Source organism: Dipodomys spectabilis, unplaced genomic scaffold (assembly GCF_019054845.1).
Source record: "Dipodomys spectabilis isolate Male_0828 unplaced genomic scaffold, ASM1905484v1 ptg000700l, whole genome shotgun sequence".
Classification (NCBI taxonomy): domain Eukaryota; kingdom Metazoa; phylum Chordata; class Mammalia; order Rodentia; family Heteromyidae; genus Dipodomys; species Dipodomys spectabilis.
The window spans coordinates 61,034-80,579 of NW_024871377.1; the positions used below are offsets into that span (position 1 = coordinate 61,034).

A 19,546-nucleotide genomic window follows, 5' to 3' on the forward strand; every position below is an offset into this window, starting at 1 on the left:
TGGCTGTGTGCAAAGGACCTGTGACCCTGGTGTGTGTGTGGGGACATGCTGGTTCTCTGGCTGGGGTGACAGGGCTAGAGAATAGAGAGGGCTGTGTGTGCAGAAGGGAGAATGGGTGTGATAGGGCTGTGCTTGTCAGAAGGCAGATGTCTGGGGTGCCGGGATGTCCTGAGTGGCTTTCTGGGACAGCCACACTTGCCACCTTGGTCCCTGTCCACCCTCTGGGGTGCGGGGCTCCCCTCAGAGCCTTGGCGTCTCCAGTGAGCTCATCAGGTATCTGGGCGGACATGACGTGGGCCAGGCCTGCTCAGCCACTTTGGTTCTGTCCTGGCCACCTGAGGCCTCACTGGGTGCCTTTGACACCGGGTGGCAGGTCCCCACCCTCGCAACAGTATCACAGGACACAGAGACAGAAACATCAGCCCGCCTGGTGCCAGTGCCCACGCCTGTAATCATAGATCCAAGGTCTGCAGTTGAGACAGGCTGGCAAAATGGCCTTGGGACTCCAATTGAGCAGATGCACGTCTGCAGATGTGCTCAAGTTCCCAAGTTCAAGCCCTGGTTTTGGCACACACATGCGAAGTGGGGTGTGGGTAAGCTGCCCACAGGACGCAGGGTACAGGGTGTCTGAATGGTGACAGGGCCTTTCTGTGGCCTTGTCCACAGAGGACACATTGCTCCAGACCCTCCGGCCTGCCAGGCCCGCGGGTTCGTATGTCTGCACGGGGCGTGCAGGGGCCACTTGGTGTCTGTCACCTCTTCTGGGCTATACCAGCTGCCACCCCCGCCCAGTCCCCCTTCCTCATCTCCCCTGCTGCCTGCCAGGCAGGCCCGGGAAGGGGGCCCAGGCCTGCCCGTGCCTCCCATACTGTGTGCCCTCACCGAGCCCGGCTGTGCTCTGCAGACACAGGCGCCCTGTTCCCAGCCGGAACACCAGCTCTCTGTCTGCACCTGGGCTGGCTCCCAGGGGCCCGGGGTCCACACAGACCTGCACTGTGCCTCTGCTGAGAGCCCCTGCGTGGTGTGGCCCGGCCTTGGGCACATGATGGAGGGTGATGGCTGTTGGCCGCCCTGTCAGCCGGGCGAGGGGAGCGGAGAGTGGGTGTGGGCTCCCCAGGCCCTGCCACCCACCCAGGACTAGACAGTGCCTTTGGCACTGCTCCCCTGGGACGAGGCCACTGTCCCCACTCCTGCAGGGATGGGACGGTGGCCGTGGGGTCATCCTCTGCATTGCGCTGTGCTGCCGGCTGGCTATCCAGGCGTGGGCTGAGGGACACGGGGACTCCATGTGGTGTGGTGTGGTCTCTGGCCTTTATTCCAGGGTGTGCCTAGATGGGCTGTGGCAGCGGCCACTCCCGTGCCTCGAAGTAGTCCCTCAGGTCCTCAAGGCGGAGAGGAGGGAAGTAGGGACCAATGCGCCTGCGCAGCCACCACTTGCCCTGGGTGGCGTGCCTGCCTCCCGGGCGGCTGAACTGGTACCGGTAGTGCTCTCCTCGGACCCACCTGCAGGACAGAGGACAGCCTGGAGCCCTGGCCACAGTGTCGCCACCCACCCCTCTCATGTTGTGGCTTCCCAGAGGAGCCTTGGGTCCTCCCGTGTGTGAGGGCTGGAGATGTCTGCTACCTCACCTAGCTGAATTATATACACGGTTCTCAGAATTCTGTTGACTTGTTACTAGTGTAAAGTATCTCCCTTTGGAATTTTGCTGTGTGTATGCTGGTCCTGGGCTTGAACTCCGGGTGCTGTCCCTGAGCTTTCTCACTCAAGGCTAGCACTCCACCACTAGTCACAGCTCACTAATGGCTTTATCAGTTAGAGACAGCTCATGGGCTTTCCTGCCCAGGCTGACTTTGAACTGTGATCCTCACATCTCAGCTAGGTATGAGCCACCAGTGCCCAGCTGTGATTCTGCTTCAGTGGCTACTCACGGTGCACTGTCCACTTCCCAGTCTGCTGGTGTCCCTGAGCATGGAAGGAGACTGCAGGAGCTCATTTCCTTTATCTGTCTCCCTCACTTGTCATTGTCTTGACCACCCCAGACTGGCAGAGCGGCGCCTCCCACGGGATGCAGCTGGCAACTCCAGGGCAGGCAACACAATGTCTGCGCTTCGGTCTCCTCCCTCCTGGTGTCCACTGTGCTCAACACAGAACTCAACACTTCTGGTGACAGGTCTGGTGCCCTCCTGTGGGGTGGGGTGGCGCCACAGCTCCTCATCCAGCGCCGCCCTGCTGGCCGTGGGCTGGGCCCCATGCTGACTTGTACCTTGGCTGCCCGCGGGGCAGTGTTGCGAACCCCTGCTCATTGCACAGCCTTCGCTGCCTGAGGTTTTCAAAGTTTAGTGAACTTTGGTTTAAGTTTCTTTGGGGTCTACGTAGTTTATTGGCCATAGGTATGTGCCTTTTGTTAAACTTGGAAAGGTTTTGGCCATTGTTTTTGGTAGTGCTGGGTCTCAGTAAGTCCAAACCTGGGGCCTCGATTGCTAGGCAGGCACTTGACCACTTGATCCTATTGCCTGTGTTCTGGTTGTTTCTCGTGTGTTTGCCTGGGTTGGCCTGCGACTGGCTGCTCTGGGCCTCTGTCTCTGGGTGCTGGGATGACACGAAAACGTGCCGTTGCTCCTAGTGGGGCCTTGCATGCTTGCAGGGCCTCCTGTTCGCACCTCCCCTATTGATGGGGTGGCAGGAGTGTACTGCTCTGCCCCTTCCAGCTCTGTGCCTTTCCTGTCTCCCCCCGGGGACCTTGGTGACCCATTCAGACCTCTTCACAGACCTCAGGCTCTGAGCTCTGCTCACTTGGGGCCAGTGTCTCCCTCTGCTCAGTTGGCTCATTGCCTTTTCCTGTCTCCAGCCCCCATCTTCCCTCCTTGCCTCTGCTGAGTGCGGTCGTGCGGCCACGACACTTCAGCTCTCAGCCTGTCGCGTGTTTCCTCTGACACAGGTCTTCCTGGGCTGACTGTGGTTCTCACGGTGACTGTGGTGTGTCTCTGAGCAGATGCACAGAGTTCCCACTCTGCTGTTACTTCCAAGTCTTCTGGTTCTTGGTATGACAAGTGGTTTTTCGTTTTGGGGCCATGAGACAGTGTCTTTTGTCACTGGTGAGAAGTGTGTGCTGCCAGTAACAGTGAACCCTGTTACTGCAAGAAGTGAGCATGCGCCACCCTGGGGGGGACAATGCGTCACCGTGGGAGGTGAGGATGTGTCCCCGTGGGAGGTGATGCGTCCCTGTGGGAGGTGATGCATCCTCATGGGAGGTGAGGATGTGTCACTGCGAGGAGGTGATGCGTCCCCGTGGGAGGTGAGGATGTCACTGTGGGGAGGTGAGGATGTGTCACTGTGAGGAGGTGATACATCCCCATGGGAGGTGATGAGTCCCTGTGAGGAGGTGAGGATGCGTCACCGTGGGAGGTGATGCGTCCCCGTGGGAGGTGAGGATGTCACTGTGGGGAGGTGATGCGTCCCCGTGGGAGGTGATGCGTCCCTGTGGGGAGTGATGTGTCACTGTGGGGAGGTGAGGATGCGTCACTGTGGGGAGGTGAGGATGCGTCGCTGTGAGGTGGTGAGGATGTGTCGCTGTGAGGAGGTGAGGATGCGTCGCTGTGAGGAGGTGAGGATGCGTCGCTGTGAGGATGCGTCACCGGGGGAGGTGAGGATGCGTCCCTGTGGGAGGTGAGGATGCGTCACTGTGGGGAGGTGAGGATGCGTCACTGTGAGGAGGTGAGGATGCGTCCTTGTGGGAGGTGAGGATGCGTCCTTGTGGGAGGTGAGGATGCGTCGCTGTGGGGAGTGATGTGTCACTGTGGGGAGGTGAGGATGCGTCACTGTGGGGAGGTGAGGATGTGTCACTGTGGGGAGGTGAGGATGCGTCGCTGTGGGGAGTGATGTGTCACTGTGGGGAGGTGAGGATGCGTCCCCGTGGGAGGTGAGGATGCGTCCCTATGGGAGGTGAGGATGTGTCACTGTGGGGAGGTGAGGATGCGTCGCTGTGGGGAGTGATGTGTCACTGTGGGGAGGTGAGGATGCGTCCCCGTGGGAGGTGAGGATGCGTCCCTGTGGGAGGTGAGGATGCGTCCCTATGGGAGGTGAGGATGTGTCACTGTGGGGAGGTGATGCGTCCCTGTGGGAGGTGAGGATGTGTCCCTGTGGGAGGTGAGGATGCGTCCCCGTGGGAGGTGAGGATGTTGCTGGGGCGGATGCACTGTGGTGGGAGGCGCAGGGTCTTGGCCTCTGCTTACTCTCCACCGTGGGGTGGGAGGCCTGACATGCAGGTCCTCATCTGACCTTCCCGTTGGGTGGGGCTCCATGCTGTCCTTCCTCCTCCTGGGTCCCGGGCAGTCCTTTCTGGCTGTGGGCTCTTTGTCCATGTCTGCTGGCGTTTCTGAGTTCCTGCTGCTTCATCTCCAGCAACGAAGCAGAGGGAGAGCCAGGTGCTCTTGGAGGGTCTTGGAGGGCCCGAGGTCTCAAAGGTGCCTCCCTTCCTGGCCTAGTGCTGTGCCGGCCTTGTGTGCTGTGGCTTGGATGTCAGCTATCCTTCGAGGAGCACCAGGGCAGCGTCCACTTCTCTTCCACTACTCTATGAAAAGGAACGCTCCTGGTGGCCAGGCTGTGGTCAGCCCCGCACCCTGGCACTGGCAAGAACAGGCATCCACACACAGCTTCTGAGAACACACGGGCGCCGCAGACTGCACAGCTGCCGTGTGTGTCCCTGCACCTACCCCAGCCACGCCCAGGAGCTGCCTCTCACGCCTCCTTTCCACAGCAGCCTCCCCTGGTGGACAGGGCCGCCGGCAGGGCAGGCCTGGCCCGGCAAGCTGCCTGGGAGGGCAGCTGCCCCCAGAGGGTGCCGGCGTCCCTGAGGCTGGCCCTGGAGGGGCTCTGGGCAGTGCCCCCTGGCTGGGGTTCCATCCTGGGTGCAGCTGTTCAGCTGCCCCGCAGCCCCGTCTGCCAAGCCCGACAGCTGGGGAGCTTCCAGGGCACAGCTGTCCCCAGGCTCCTCCAGGGAAAACAGGAATGCGTCCTGTCAGAGTTAAGAGCCAGCAGGGAGGGGGGCGGCCAGCCCAGGACTGCTGTCCTCAGTTGCGGCTGGAACTAGGGTCCATACTACATAGCAGAGTGCTCAGCCCCCCTTGGAGGCTGCACTGGCCTTGCTCTCTGGTTGTGGGCTCCTGGTGGCGCCCCGCTCCCCCCCCCCGGGGTTCCTACTCTTTTCCAGCCCCTGGCTCCTAGGACTCGTCTTTCCACAGCAAGTCAGGCCCCAGTATCTTCTTGTAGCTCTCACTGCTGTCACCAGGGCCCCCCGATCTCCCTCTTCCTGTTCCCAGCCACGGTCCCCCATCTCTGGCTCCTGCGGTCCCTCCACCTGGCCTGGCCTGATCTCCGCTGGGTCAGGCGCATAGCAGGCTCTTGGAGGGGGCCTCAGCGTGGGGCAGGCGGCCCGCCTTACCTGGGAGGGGCCCGGCCCTCGAAGGGGTTGAGGGCCAGCAGGGACAGGGCCTCAGCATCATTGGCCAGGAGCTTGCCGGCCAGGTGGAGGATCCACTCGTTGTGCTCGTAGGTCTGGGAGGGGAGGCAGTGCCGTGAGGGCCATGTATGTCCAGGCGCAGCTGCCTCCTGCCCCCTGCTCCGCCCTGCTGCAGGCTGCCAGTGCCATGCTGGCCTCTGGGGCTGCCTGCGTCCCGCTCTGCCCGGGGCCTGACTTCACCTCCCTGCAGGTGCCAAGCTCAGCTGTTTCAGTCCTGCTGGAGGTCTGGCCACCTGCTGGGCCTGGCATCCCTGTGGGCAGAGGGTGCTGTGGTGTCTTCATCCTGTACTTGCGTGACCTCCACAAGGGCAGGGTCCTTGTGAGCCAGACGAGACCCTGTCAGGTAGACTTGGGCCCGGCTGGTCCTGGTGATCCTCCCGTGAAAGGTGACCTCCTTGAGTCCTCTTCCCTCCCTGACTCCCACAGTCTCGTGGCTTCTGTGGTACGGGACCAAAGGAAGCCTGCGCGACCACTCGGGCCTAGAAGGGAGGACATGCTCACCTGGAAGGCGGCGAACCACATGAGCCAGTCCAGGCGGTAGTGGTAGGGGGAGATGAGGCAAGGCCGCCTCCAGGGGTCGCCCGGCTTGCATCTGAACTCATAGTCCTCCCACACGGCATCCGGCGCGCTGGCGTTGGGGCTGGCCGTGCCCTGCAGGATCACCTCCGTCCGCTCCTTGGTGATGCTGGGGAGCCAGCAAGGCCGCGGGTCATGGCAGGGCCACCCCGTGGTGTGGGGACGGGGCAAGGCCGCGGGTCATGGCAGGGCCACCCCGTGGTGTGGGGACGGGGCAGGGGGCACAGGTGATACTGGCTTCTTGCACACTTCCTCCAGGTGGGCTGAGTGGACAGGCAGACCAGGGCACGGAGGGCATGGGTGCAGGCTGGCCGTACCTTCCGAAGGCCCCGTAGGTGTTGACAATCCTGAGTGGACTGAAGGAGGTGTTCATGACCTGCCTGGCGCTCAGCAGGTTGAGCACCACGGGCACGCTGAGCCAGGCCACCAGGGCGCCCAGCACCAAGTTGACCAGCTGCCGCACCCTGGAGCCTGGCCGGAGGGGAAGAGTCTTTAGCAGGGGTCCCAGCCCTGGGGGCAGTCTCACCAGAGGGAGACAACGTTCACTAGGGGGGTCCTGGCCTGAGGAGGAGGCACCCCCATTAGTGGGGCCCCAGCCCGAGAGAGGAGGCGCTCTATCAGCGGGGTCCAGCCTATCCCTGGGGCCCTGGCTTCCGTCCTCCCCTCTGGGCTCAGGGACAGGCCCACTGGCCGTGCAGGGGCCTCCCGCAGTGTGGCCGTGAACTTCCGGGGGTTGTGTGACATGTTCCCCGGGCAGGTTTTCGCTGGGACCCCACGTCTACACACAGCATCCCTCCCAGGTATGGGGGCTCACGCCCTGTTCTGGGGGAGGCAGCCCCGGCTTCCCTGTGGGCACGAGGTAACCGGCGAGGCCTCACTTCTCACTTACCGTGAGTCGGCCGTGGCCGGGCCCCACGAGCCCCCTCCCGCTGCATCCTCAGGACACGGTCTTTGAGGCCCTGTGGCCCGGAGGGAAACAGGGAGCCCAGCGCCATGTCATCGAAGCAGGCGAGGCTGGGCACCATGGTCAGCCAGTTCAGGAAGCTCAGGTTCCCACTGAGGATGAGGACCACCTGTATGGGGTGCAGGCCCGAGTACAGCCTCCTGCCTCCACCCCCACCCGGCCCTGTGTGAGCGTGCGGCTTCTGCAGGACCCCAGTCACGGCACAGCCATCCACAGTGCGTCAGGCCCAGCCAGACCTTGCCACGGTGACTCCTGAAGGCAGCCCAAGGCCGAGTCTCTCTGAAGTTTCAGGGCCCATGCCCAGCCTGGGACCCCTGGATGAGAAGCCCCGGAAGCTTGAGGGCACACGCAGGAGCTCTCACGGGGCTGGTGACAGCAGCGGGTTGGCTGGGGCCGCAGGCCTGGGACCCTTTTCAGTAACTGCACTGGCCCAGTCCTGGAGCGATCCCAAGCACAGCCCAGGACCGCACAGCAGTGAGTGACCACAGAGCCCCGTCCCCAGCACTGAGTGACCACAGCCCCGTCCCCAGCACTGACCACAGAGCCCCCGTCCCACAGCAGTGACCACAGAGCCCCCGTCCCCAGCACTGACCACAGAGCCCCCGTCCCACAGCACTGAGTGACCACAGAGCCCCCGTCCCACAGCACTGACCACAGAGCCCCCGTCCCACAGCAGTGAGTGACCACAGAGCCCCGTCCCACAGCACTGACCACAGAGCCCCCGTCCCACAGCACTGACCACAGAGCCCCCGTCCCACAGCACTGAGTGACCACAGAGCCCCCGTCCCCCAGCACTGACCACAGAGCAGCCCCGTCCCACAGCACTGACCACAGAGCCCCCGTCCCACAGCACTGACCACAGAGCCCCGTCCCACAGTAGTGACCACAGAGCCCCCGTCCCACAGCAGTGACCACAGAGCCCCCGTCCCACAGCACTGAGTGACCACAGAGCAGCCCCGTCCCCAGCACTGACCACAGAGCAGCCCTGTCCCCAGCCCGTGGTACTGCTGGGTTTTCTTGAGCACTGCAGAGGAAGTCACATGGTGTCTCTAGGGAGCTGTGAGGGTCACTCTGTGAGGACAGGGTCCCAGGCCCGTGTCATTCTATGATGGGCAGACGCCGCCGTGTGGACATTGCCAGACCCTCTAAAGGGGCGTCACGGCTGGCCAATGGGACATGTAGCACTCCCAACACTTGAAGCTGCCCCATCCCAACTCTGGCAGGCTGGAGACTTGGACAGATGTGAGCGACAGGGCTGGCCCAGGCCGTCTCCTGGGGTGCTGTTGAGGATACCCCGGCATCCGGGAGCAGCACCAGTTCTGCTTCTCTGTGCCATGGGGCATGGTGTGTAGTCAGTGCAGGGGAGGCAGGAGCTCACGCCGCAGAATCAAGCCTCGGGACGTGTGAACATCCCTCCCCGTGAGCCTCTCCCTGCTAGGGGCCAGGAGGCACATCTAACTGCCGCTGGCCAGGCTGGGGTGGCCGGTGAGGACGCAGCTAGGAGTCCTATAGGAGCCAGTGTCCAGCACTTGGGGCAGTAGGGGCCTCCAAGGTCGGTCCTGCCTATGTCCACCTGTGTAAGTCTTCAAGAGCACTGTGCCAGGAAGCCTAGGCCACCCAGGGTGATGGGATCCGCTGTGGGAGTGGTCACAGAGGTGGTGAGCACCAACCTGGCTTCCAACCTGTGCAGCAGGCTGGCTGGCCGCCCTGTAAGCCCACCTCGACCGCTCACTGCCTCAGCGTACACACAAGGAGGAAAGGCGAGTCACAGCAACTCGGGACTGCTCACACCCATGAGCCCCTGGCAGCACCAGCTCACAGCATGCCTCAGACCTGAGCTTTCTCCCTTCCTCTGCAGAGCAAATGGGAAATGAGTTCAGCTTCTCAAGATGCCACATGCAAGTGGCTGCACATCCAACCCCTCAGCCAAGACTCGGGCTCGTGGTGCTCTGGGAAGGGGAGGCCACGGCTCCAGGTTATTGCTGGGCCCGCGACTCATGCAGTGTTAGAGTAGGGTCAGAGGTTTGGTTCTGCGAGGCAGGAGCTGGACCCACGTAGGTATCCCCACATAACACGGGATACCTAAACAGGACACCCGTCTGGCTGTGGGCGCGCAGGACCTGACTGCTCCACCGGGGACACCAGGGAGGCCTCTCTGGCAGTGCCTCCTGGACCTGGGACGGCAGAGGCAAAGACACGGACCGTGGCATGCAGTGTGAGGCCTTGTGTGCACAGGGACCGGAGAAAGGGGGGGCGCCTTCTGGCCAACAAGACTTCAGAATGCACACACAGTGAGCACTGGGGGCCAGGTGTGCTGTGTACACCAGGGCTGGAGCTCCCACCGGGGCTTTGTGACTGACGACCCAGTCCCGCACACTCCTGAGAGCAAGTGTCCGGAGGACAGCACTGACTTGCTCTGGTCAGGAGAGAGCCCAGCGCGAAGAGACACACGGCAGCTAAGGCTAACACACGGACACCGGGGCCAAAGAGCAACATCAGGAATAGGGAGGAACCTAAACCTAACAAAGAGTGTCCGAAGAGGCACAGGAAATGGTCATGTGGTCTACACATCCACCACCAGGAACGGGACACATGCGTGGGGGCGGCACTGGGCAGAAGCACAAGACCCTGCCAGTGCTGGTCACGCGGCAGAAGCACCTTGGGGGAGTGAAAGGGACCAGGCCCATGGGGAGCTCCTGGACTTGCTGGTAGAGGGGCTCTGACAGGAGCTTGTTTCCAAGGACCCCCTGCCGGGGCGGGGGCCTGGCCTGGAGAAGTAGGCCCCACAGCAGAGGCGGGGACAGTACTGGTTTTCACAGCTGTGTAGAAGCCCCATGACAGGTTGCACAGCTAGACAGAGAGCGGCCATGCTCGGGGTCACCCTCCAGACTTGCTCTGCTTCCTCCTCCCTCTGGCCACGTTCTCGGTAAGAATGGCTTCAGCACAAAGCTGGGCCTGAGAACTCTAGAGGCATCTTCCCTTCCTCGGTCTTCAGTGCGGCCCTGCCCAGCACTGCACGTCTGCCGGCAACAGGTGCCCGGACCCCAGAGGAAGGGGAGTGTGAGGCGGCGGATCTTACAGGGCCGGCCCCGGTTCCCACAGAGGACATGGCAAGACACAAGCCCCAAGAAGTGGGTCTGAGCTCTGACAAACCAGAGTCAGGCACTGACCAAGAAACCTGGGCCAGATGGACAGACATGCCCATCTGCAACAACATGCCCCTGGCCTGGGAACAGAGCCTAGGCTGGTGCGCAGGGGAGGGAGGCCACGAGCCAGGCCTGAGACAGGGCAGGTGCTGTCGGCACAGGAGCCCAGGCTGCCCTGCAGAGAAGCTGTGTGCGCTCCACAGTGGCACCCTGGCCACCTGTGCGGGCGGACCCTCTAACCTCAGGCAGGAGAACTCCGCTCAAGGCCAGCCTGGGCAACGTGTCTCGGAAGAGGAAAAATACAGGATATGTTGTGTTTTATCGCAACTCAAAAGGGGTGCCGCTAGGACTGGGTCCCAGCTGTGTAGGGAGCTGGCGGGGCCCCAGGCCTCCTGCCCTTCCCACAGGCCCCCGGCTAGCCGGCAGGTCTGCGGCAGGAGACCTTCAAACAGCTGTGTAACTGGAGCGTGGGCGGCGGCGAGCACGTGAGCATCCATCCTCCCAGAGGAAGGAACGGCAACCTACGCACCAGGAACAGAGTGCAGGCTGTGGGGAGGGGGTGGAGGATGGGGGAGAGCAGGGTGGAGGATAAGATAGAGTAGAGGAAGTGGGGAATCCTGTAGAGTGGAGGATAGGGTAGAGGAAGTGGGGAATCCTGTAGAGTGGAGGATAGGGTAGAGGTAGGGCGGGAGGGATAAGGTACAGGGGAGGAGTGGGGGTGGAGGTGGGGAGAGGGGGACGGGGCAGAATGGCGGCTGTGGGGAGGGAGTGGAGGCTGCATCCCTAGATGGGTGCGGCAGAGTTGTGCACACTCTGAACTCTGGGAGGGCAAAGGCTGCCCCGGGCCCAGACACGCCCGCTGTGTGGACATGATGCCTGGCAGACTCTGGGCATCACCGCCTTGCCCCACACAGTGTGGGCTGAGGGTGCCAGGGGTGGTGGACCTTGGGGCTGGGCTAGCCAGCCACCCCGCTGACCCCCCACATCGTCGTGGGTCCCTGCCACCCGGCGGCCTCCTTGTAGGGGCCATGAGCTGCTCACATTGGCCCTGGCACACCCGGGACTGTTGCTGAGGAACTGCACACAAGTCTGCGTTCCGGTGGCTGAAGCTTCCTAGCACACAGGGGACTCCAGCCCCCGACACCAGTTTTGTGTACTAGGACACCCTGCCTCTCGGTTCTGGTCCTGCAGTGTCTGCTCATCTGCAGAAGCAAGGAACGGGGCGGTGGGTGAGTTCACAGCCCCAGCACTGGTTTGGAAGCCAAGAGGGCAGGGGCCTGCAGGAGAGCCCTTGCCTCTCCCTGAGCCGTGTGTCCAGCAGCGCCCAGGCTTTGCAGCAGGTGAGAACCACTGGCCGGGGCCTGAGGGGCCGGGCTGGAGCCGCTGCCGTGCCTGTGCAGCTGGCAGCGCCCCACACGGACGGTCCCTAGAACGGATGGGCGCATGCGTGGGATGTGCACACGCACTCGACGCGGGAAGCCAGCCCAAGCGGCGCCACCCAGTGTAGTCGCAGCTGCGTGACGTTGACCCTGGCATGGGGCGGGGCGCGGGGAACTCTGGTCTGCACATCTCTGAGCTCCAGGATCACGGGCTGCAAAACAGCCCGGGGCAGCACAGCCGGGGCAAGGCCACGGAACTTTTCTTTCCCTGCCAGACGTGCCCATGGAGGCAGTGCTCCACCGAGGGAGGGGTGAGCTGGAGGCCAGGCCTCAGAGCCCATTCTAAAGTTGTATCCACCGTCGGATACATGTAGAAACCGCCGGAAAGCACAGGCTCCAGAGAGCGCTGCCAGGCCCGTGTTCTCCCCAGCCGCTGCAGGCTGTGTACAGAAGAGGCGTGTGGGGCGGCCTCCCCCACCGGCAACCATGCCAGATCCCACACTAAACCCCGGTGAGGTCACCCCAGCAATGGCAGAGCCAAGAGAGCGCATTCCAGGGGGACTCAGCCCAGGGAGAGGAGTGCAGACGCAGGACACTGCAAGCCAGCCCAGCAGAGAAGCGAGAAATCCCGGCACATGCAGCGACAACAGATGGGTGACCCTGGGGTGGGGCAGAGCCCTCCGCAGAACTTGCCAGGCCTGGGGCGGGGAGGCGGGGCCTGTCACCCCTCCAGGGGCAGGGCCACCCGTTCTGGCTGTGCTATGAGCGTCAAGCACAAGGGGCCAGCGCAGAGCGGAAGCCCTCGCGGAGTCCGGCGGGGGCGGGCTGCCGGGAAGCCCCGGGCATGGCCTACCTGGAACAGGATCTGCAGGGCCCCGTGCAGGAGGCACGGCCGGCGCCCGAGGAACACCAGGAACGGCACCAGCAGCTCCACGACGTGGTTGCCGAGCGTCTCGACGCGGTGGAGCCACCAGGGCGACCGGTGCAGGTAGTAGGCCAGCGGGTTGGGCACGGGCTGCGTCTGCAGGGACAGAGGTGCTGTGAGCCCCGGGCCGACCCCAGAGGTTCTGTGGGAAGCAGTTTGAAGCAAAGCTAGTTCTTCGTTTTAAAACCACCTCCATCCACCCTGGAGTTGGAGCGTACCTCTAAACCGAGTGTGCTCAAACTGGGGGTGAGGGACCCAGAGAGCGCCGTCTGCTCCCCGGGAGGAGCCGTGGGCAGCGTCTCGGCCCAGCCACCGCACCTGCGGCCCCCTCAGGCCCCGCAGGGCCCTCCTGAGGGGGTTCCAGGGGCCTTGAATAAACAGCGGACATAAACGAAGGTGGGTGGGGGTGAGGGTCTGTCTGCAGGAACTGAGGAACTGACACCCAGGCCTGGGTTGGGGCGAGGAAGGGGAGACAAACGGTGTGCCGGGGTGGCAGGTCACAGGGCGTGGGAGACAGCCCCAGGAAGGGAGTGCAGCCTGCCCCACCGCTGGACGGACGAGGAAAACCAAAGCTACCACTGGATTCGCAATCCACGTGGCCCAGCCAGCAAGGGGGGTTGGGGGACACTGTGAGGTCCACCCAGGGGAGGCCCAAGGGAAGGGGGAGGTGCAGAAGTCCACAGGGCTGGCGCGGCCACTGTCTGAGCTCACCTCATAGTGGAAGTCCATGCAGGTGAGGTCCCACCAACACCGATCTCCCCGCACCTTGATGAGGCCCTGCAGAGAGAGAGCAGACAGCAGAGTGAGGCCACACACGGTCGGCCACGGAGGCCAGAGCCGTGAGGCCAGACACAGCTGGCCACGGAGGCTGGAGCTGTAAGGACGGCCACAGAGGCCGGAGCCGTGAGGATGGACACGGCCGGCCAGGGGGACTGGGACGTCTGCTTTGTCCTCTGTACCACCCTGAGCCTCGTCGGATGAGCAGGAGTTCACAGTTCGCTCGCAGGGCCAGCGAGGCTCTCTGACGCTGGGGAGCTGGGGAGCGCACCAGGGCTTCACACAGCCTCTCCCTCTGCTTGCTGGCTCTACCTCATGAACCATGCCTCCAGTTTGGCATTTTGCTGGTTAACTGAAGACAAAGACTCGGGCACTTCTCTGCCTAGGTTGGCTTTGAACTGAAACCACTCACGTCTCAAGCCCCGAGAGGTAGGATTACAGGTGTGAGCCACCAGTGCTGATTTTAGGAGAGGAAAGGAGCAAGCTGGGGTGTGCTCCCGAGTGGCCCACGTGGACGGACACAGAGCAGTGAGCGCTGCTGACACCGCTTCAGACGGGGGCTGGGTGCACGCCCATGTGGGCGCGTCACCGGGGCCCGCCCCCCGTGCAGCCCGCGCAGGACAGTAAACCGAGGCCTGCCTGGCATCCCTCACAAGGCGGCGGGGTCTGGTGTGGGGACGCGGCTGCGGGGCGCTGGCGGGCGCACCCCGGCTGAGGACAGAGGGCCCCGCGTAACCACACTGCGCGGTGACTGGCGGTGGGAGGGAAGCGCAGGCTCGGGCAGGCGGCGTCTCCCAACCACGGAGCCGCTGCAGCCCTGAGGCTGGTGGTCAGGGTGTGCAGCCAGACCAGCAAGGATCAGACAAGACGCAGGCTGTGGAGTGGGTTTCTGCCCAGCAGTTGTGCTGACCACCACGCGATGTCCAGAGGGCCAGCACGCCTCCACGCCCCTTCTCTTGTACATCTGGAGACCCAGCCCATCTCAATCTCTGCGCCTTCCGTACTAGGCAAGCCGGAAGGAGAGGAACAGCCTTGCAGAATTCGCTGAGGCTCCAACAGACGGTGAGCATCCCTCTTACCACAGCCAGACATCTCCATCCCCACGTCCACCCATCCACCTTCCATTTAATCATTCTGCCATCCATCTATCCACCCATCCATCTACCTACTCATCATCCCCCATCCCCATCATCCCCCATCCATCCACCTGCCATCCACTCGTCACCGTCATCCAGCCAGCGTCCACCCATCTACTACTCAGCCATCCCCGGCATCCTGTCTCCATCCATCATCCACTCGCCAGGTCTGAGCCTGCGGGATGCCTGAGTCCAGGCTGATGCGGTGAGCCTCAGAAGGAAGCTGGGGTGGCTGCGAGCCCTGGCCGGGCCAGGCAGTGCGTGAGTTACCAGGCTGTGCATGAGTAAGCAGTGGTGTCTGCAGCTGCCCAGTAAGTCCGCCCACACAGGGCAGTATGAAACTGGACTGGCAAGGGGGCAGAGCAGGGCCGGGCCGTACGACGGTGCCGCCCAGTGTAATGCAGACACAGCCCAGTGTCTACGCAAGCACAGGGGTGTCCTGTGGGAGCAGGCGTAGTCACGTGGGCCGCACCTGAGGGCCAGCTGTCTGTGAGGGCCACGTCCCCACCCCAACCCCCCAGCAAGCACAGGGAGCCACGTGTGGTGCGGGGCGCTGAGCAGGGCTCCTGTCCCGGAGCTGTGCTATTAATAAAGCCTTGCTGCATGAGTTGCTCTGACAACCAACCACCTCCTAGAACACAGAGAGCTCAGATCACCAAGCCCCGGGATCGGCGGCTGGCGGCAGCCCCTGCCTTGCATGGGTGGGGCTCGTGAGCAGGGGGTCTGGGCACGTCAGGTAGGCTGGCTGCCACGACAGGAGAGCAACCCTCCTGTCCCAGGTGGCAGAACTGCCGGCTTCTGAGGAAACGCACGCGCTGGGCCCGACGCTCAGCGCCACCCGCCCGGTGCCCCGGAGCCCGCACGCACCCGCGTCCCTCAGAGAAAACGGATGACGGAAACGTCAAAGCCAGGCTGCTAAGAGGGCGCGTCAGAGCCGGGCGTCTGGGGACGGAGGGCACGTGCTCCCCCTGCTCCACAGGGTTTCCCACGAGTCCTTTCCCCGGAGCAGTGTGAGAGGAACAAAGGCTTCTTTGAGCCCTTTCAACCCAAAATTAATTTTGAAAAAAATGGCCAAGATGGGTCCTGACGTGCCAGATGCGCTGACCTTCCACCGGCCACTCCCAGGCCCCCAGAGAAAGCGGCCCTGATGCCCCGAGAGCTCTTGACCAGAGGCTGTGCGGCGTGGACAAGAGCGCTGCGTCTGGGGCTGGGTGAGGGTCGAGGCGCCCGGGGCGGGCGGGGCGGGAGCCCGAGCAGGCCGAGGTCAGGACGCCGCCGCGCGGCTCTGAGGCTGTGCGCGAAGGCGTCAGAGGCCAGAAGAAAGCCCCTTTTCTTCGGTTGTGCCCACGCTAATGCAATAAAACGAATGAGGCTGATTGCTCTCATCCTGGAGCAAGGGCGCCGGGCCTTCGTTTGATCCCCTCTGCTCAGGGACTGCCGCATTCCGAGTTTATTCCATTACACTTAATGTGATTTTACAGAGGCACTTGGAGGCTGAGGAGCCGCCCGGAGGCTGCAGGCCTTCCTCCTCACTCTTCCTTGCTAACGGTGACTCCCGCTGCTCACTGACTGGTCACACCACCCACGGCGCACACCCACCACAGCCAGAGCTTCCTGGAGTGCCGGGGGTAGGGGTCACTGGCTCAACCAAGGCCCAAGATCCAAAATATACAGGAAGCTCAAGAAACGAATCCCTCCCAAACCTAACAACCAGTCACTAAATGGGCAAGGAGCCAAAGAGAGACTTCTCAGAAGAAGAGTTAAGAATAGCAAAGAAACACGTGAGGAAATGTTCACCATCCCTGGTGGTGAAGGGAATGCAAATAAAGACAACCCTGAGATACCACCTTACCCCAGTCAGAATGTCCCACATCCACAAATCAGCCAACGACAAATGCTGGAGGGGATGTGGAGAAAGAGGAACCCTATTACACTGCTGGTGGGAATGTACACTTACACATCCACTTTGGAAAGCAGTCTGGAGGGTCCTTAGAAAGCTAAAGATTGACCTCCCTTACGACCCAGTCATACCACTTCTAGGCATCTACCCTGAACAACAGGAACCAATATACAAGGACAGGTGCACCTCCATGTTTATTGCAGCACTGTTCACAATAGCTAGGATATGGAAACAACCCAGATGCCCCACCACAGATAAATGGATCCAAAAATTGTGGTATTTATACACAGTGGAATATTACGCAGCCATTAGAAATGACAAAATAATGGCATTTGCAGGGAAATGGATGGAGCTAGAAGAAATCATGTGGTGAGGTAAGCCAAGATCAGAGAGACAACATGTTTTCCCTGATATGCGAAAGTTAGATCTAAAATACAGTGGGTTATAACAAATTGCACAAAACTCCAGATACAGTGACGCTGAGGGAGAGAATCACCAAGTTGTAATAGCCAAGCACCTCTTCATCCGAAAATAAACTAATACACATACTGAAAAACAAAACCAAAGATAAGGTAACAAAGGACTTGTTCTTAACCCGTTTTTTTGTTTTCAGATGACTCTGGATTCTGTACCTGGCGCTGGGTGTGTACACGCGCACATCTGAGGGAAGGTGGGGGGGGCACAGAACCAGCGGGAAATGGGTGAAAACGACACGAATGCACGTGAACCACGGAGACGGGAGAGAGAACGAGAGAAAGGAGCAGATGACAGAGCAAAAGGCGAGGGATGCACACCTCACCCGATGGAAAACTGGCACCTGAAAAAATACAATAAACAACAGTTTTGATCTAATGGTCTGGCGCGTGCTGCGGGAGGCCCTGCCCACCCGGGGACCGGGAGCCTCTTACAGTGCGCCCTCACCGGAGCCCCCCACGGGGGGAGTGCCTTCCCACCCGGCCCTGCCCCCCACGCCCCCTCCCCAGCCCTGCCCACCCCCACGCAGGGCGCGCCTGCCCACCCAGCCCCTGCGCCAGACGCAGCAGCAGCAGCAGCGGCGGGAGGCATGGTGGCTGTGGCTCCACCCTGCAGCCCGGCCAAGCTGACGTGGAGGGCTGTGCTACGACCCACTGGAGACACAACTCGCACCTGTGCTGTCCTGCGTGCCCTGTGCGGCTGCGCGGGGCAGAAAAGGGGCCGGGACCCCTGGCTGCTGGATTCCATGCTCCACTGGCACGAGGCAGCCACTGTCCTGCCGAACCAGCCACGCAGCACTGTGGCTCTGAGCTGCGTCCATGCTAGCCGACGCCCCTGGCGGGCTGGTGCGCACAGTCCCTCCACCGAGGAGACGGGCTTGACCCGGTCTCTGGCCTGGCTGTAATGGCTGAATGTGCCCTGGCCTCTGAGGGTGCTTTCCCGGGAGAGGGGCTGCGGGCCTGGGGAGGACCCCTCCCCTCCCCTCCCCGCCCACCAGCCCGGGGCGCTGTGGTTGTGGCACGGTGTTTGGTAGGTGCCCAGTGGAGTTTCCTGGTTTCTCAAGGCGAATTCTGTACCTTCCACGAGCCACGCTGGTCTGTTATTCAAGTATCGTGGTTGATCGTGGCTCTGGCCTTCAGTCGGCACACTTGGAGGTTTAGTCTGTGGCCTGCCTACTCACCTTCCTAGTGGTGTTCTCATGACTTTGTTGTTGTTGAACTCAAGGGTCTGGGCTCTGTCCTTGAGCTTTTCTTGCTCAAGGCAAGTACTCTACTACTTTGAGCCACAGCACCATTTCTGGTTTTCTGATGGTTTCTTGGAGATAAGAGACTCAGGACTTTCCTTGCCCAGGCTGGCTTTGAACCGCGACCCTCAGATCTCAGCCTCCTGAGTAGCTAGGATGACAGGCGCAAGGCACTGGTGCCCGGCTTCATGACAAAATTCAGTATCCGTAACTATAATTCACCACGGCCCGGACCACCCCCAGGTCGCCCGCCGCCCTCAGAAGACATGCTTCTGGCTTCTGGCCGTATACCGGCGTCGCCCAGCACCTGGCTTGGTGCTTGCCAGGCACGTGGGTCTGCGGCTGGACACACACACTTCACGGGCGCCCTCGTTCCTCTGCAAACCAGCTCTGCACACGCATCCAGGGCCGGGCCTTGTCTGCCTGTGGGACCTCAGACCCAGTTATGCTTCCCACTGTGGACGAGCAGGTTTTTCTGCTGAACCTTCTGCCCGGGCTGGCCTGGACCTGGGACCGCTTGGTCTCAGCCCACTGAGTACACTGGTGAGCGCTGCTCAGCGCAGCCGTCTGCCCTGGCACGGGCATGGACTGGGGTCTGCCTAGGGTCCTCCAAGCACTCAGAGAGGGACAGGCACATGCCATCGTGATGCCCAGTGTCGTCCAGTGGGGTGGAGTCCCAGTGGCTGGCCTGGAACTGTAATCCTCCCAGTAGCTGGGACAGCAGGTGCACACTACCACACCAGACATGGGTTGAGATGGGGCCTCTGCCTAGGTAGGTTTTCGCCTAGGCTGGCTCAAACCATAATCCAGGCATTCTCCTCATTTTTTTTTTTTAATCTGTTGAGATAAAACTCTTCACCTTTATCTTGGTCGCTACAGTGCAAGACAAGAAATGATTTTCAACAGTTCAACCAACCTTGCATTCCCAAGATGAACCATGTTTTATGTTGCCGGATTTGATCTGCCAGGTTCTAAGCGTTCGCATCTTTGTTCGCGTGGGGTACCGCGGGGTACCGAGGTCCCACTGTCTCTCCTCCGCCGCCAGCCCACATTGCGCGGGGCTGCCCTGACCAGCCCTCCACTGCTCCCAGTTCACCACTGCGTTGCTTTCTCGAGTGGTGTTCTATTTCAAGTTCAATTTCTTTGGCAGATACGGAGCTGTCCAGATTTCCTGTTTCCTTTCGTCTCAGTTTTGGTGTCTGTGTTTTCTCAGGGACTCACATCTGTGGCCCTAACGCGTCCGTGACATCCCCGGCGAGGTGCAGCAGCATCTGACTCAGCGGCAGACCAGGGGCTCTGGGGGCCCAGCCCTGCACCTGGCGGAGGGGCCTGGCTGCTCCACATTCCCACCCAGAGCTACTGCTCCTATGTGCTTACTCTTCATTTCGAATGCAGCTTTTCTCCGGGTCACGGGCTGGGGCAGTCTGCACATGGTCTGTGCACCCACCTGCGGGGTGCCGTCGCCAGATGTGCACCAGTGCACGGTCCCGCCAGCCAGCCGGGGGAA

General features: G+C 61.9%; 1 protein-coding gene and 1 long non-coding RNA gene across 2 annotated transcripts in view; one reads left to right on the top strand and one right to left on the bottom strand.

The window, feature by feature from the left end:
- Positions 1 to 431: 431 nt before the first annotated feature.
- The window catches only part of Lmf1 (lipase maturation factor 1), a 56,900-nt gene continuing 37,785 nt past the window's right edge, over positions 432 to 19,546 (bottom strand). The window contains exons 6-12 of the mRNA XM_042672363.1: positions 13,221 to 13,286; positions 12,438 to 12,605; positions 6,985 to 7,168; positions 6,413 to 6,566; positions 6,021 to 6,204; positions 5,442 to 5,554; positions 432 to 1,503 (exon numbers count right to left, since the gene is read on the bottom strand). Of these exons, the coding sequence (XP_042528297.1) occupies positions 1,329 to 1,503; positions 5,442 to 5,554; positions 6,021 to 6,204; positions 6,413 to 6,566; positions 6,985 to 7,168; positions 12,438 to 12,605; positions 13,221 to 13,286 (1,044 nt within the window). The 3' untranslated portion in view covers positions 432 to 1,328. The remainder of the gene's footprint in view (positions 1,504 to 5,441; positions 5,555 to 6,020; positions 6,205 to 6,412; positions 6,567 to 6,984; positions 7,169 to 12,437; positions 12,606 to 13,220; positions 13,287 to 19,546) is intronic.
- LOC122101892 lies at positions 15,170 to 17,137 on the top strand. The gene is made up of 3 exons (XR_006146425.1): positions 15,170 to 15,633; positions 15,904 to 16,050; positions 16,936 to 17,137. It is a non-coding gene; the product is annotated as an uncharacterized LOC122101892 (long non-coding RNA).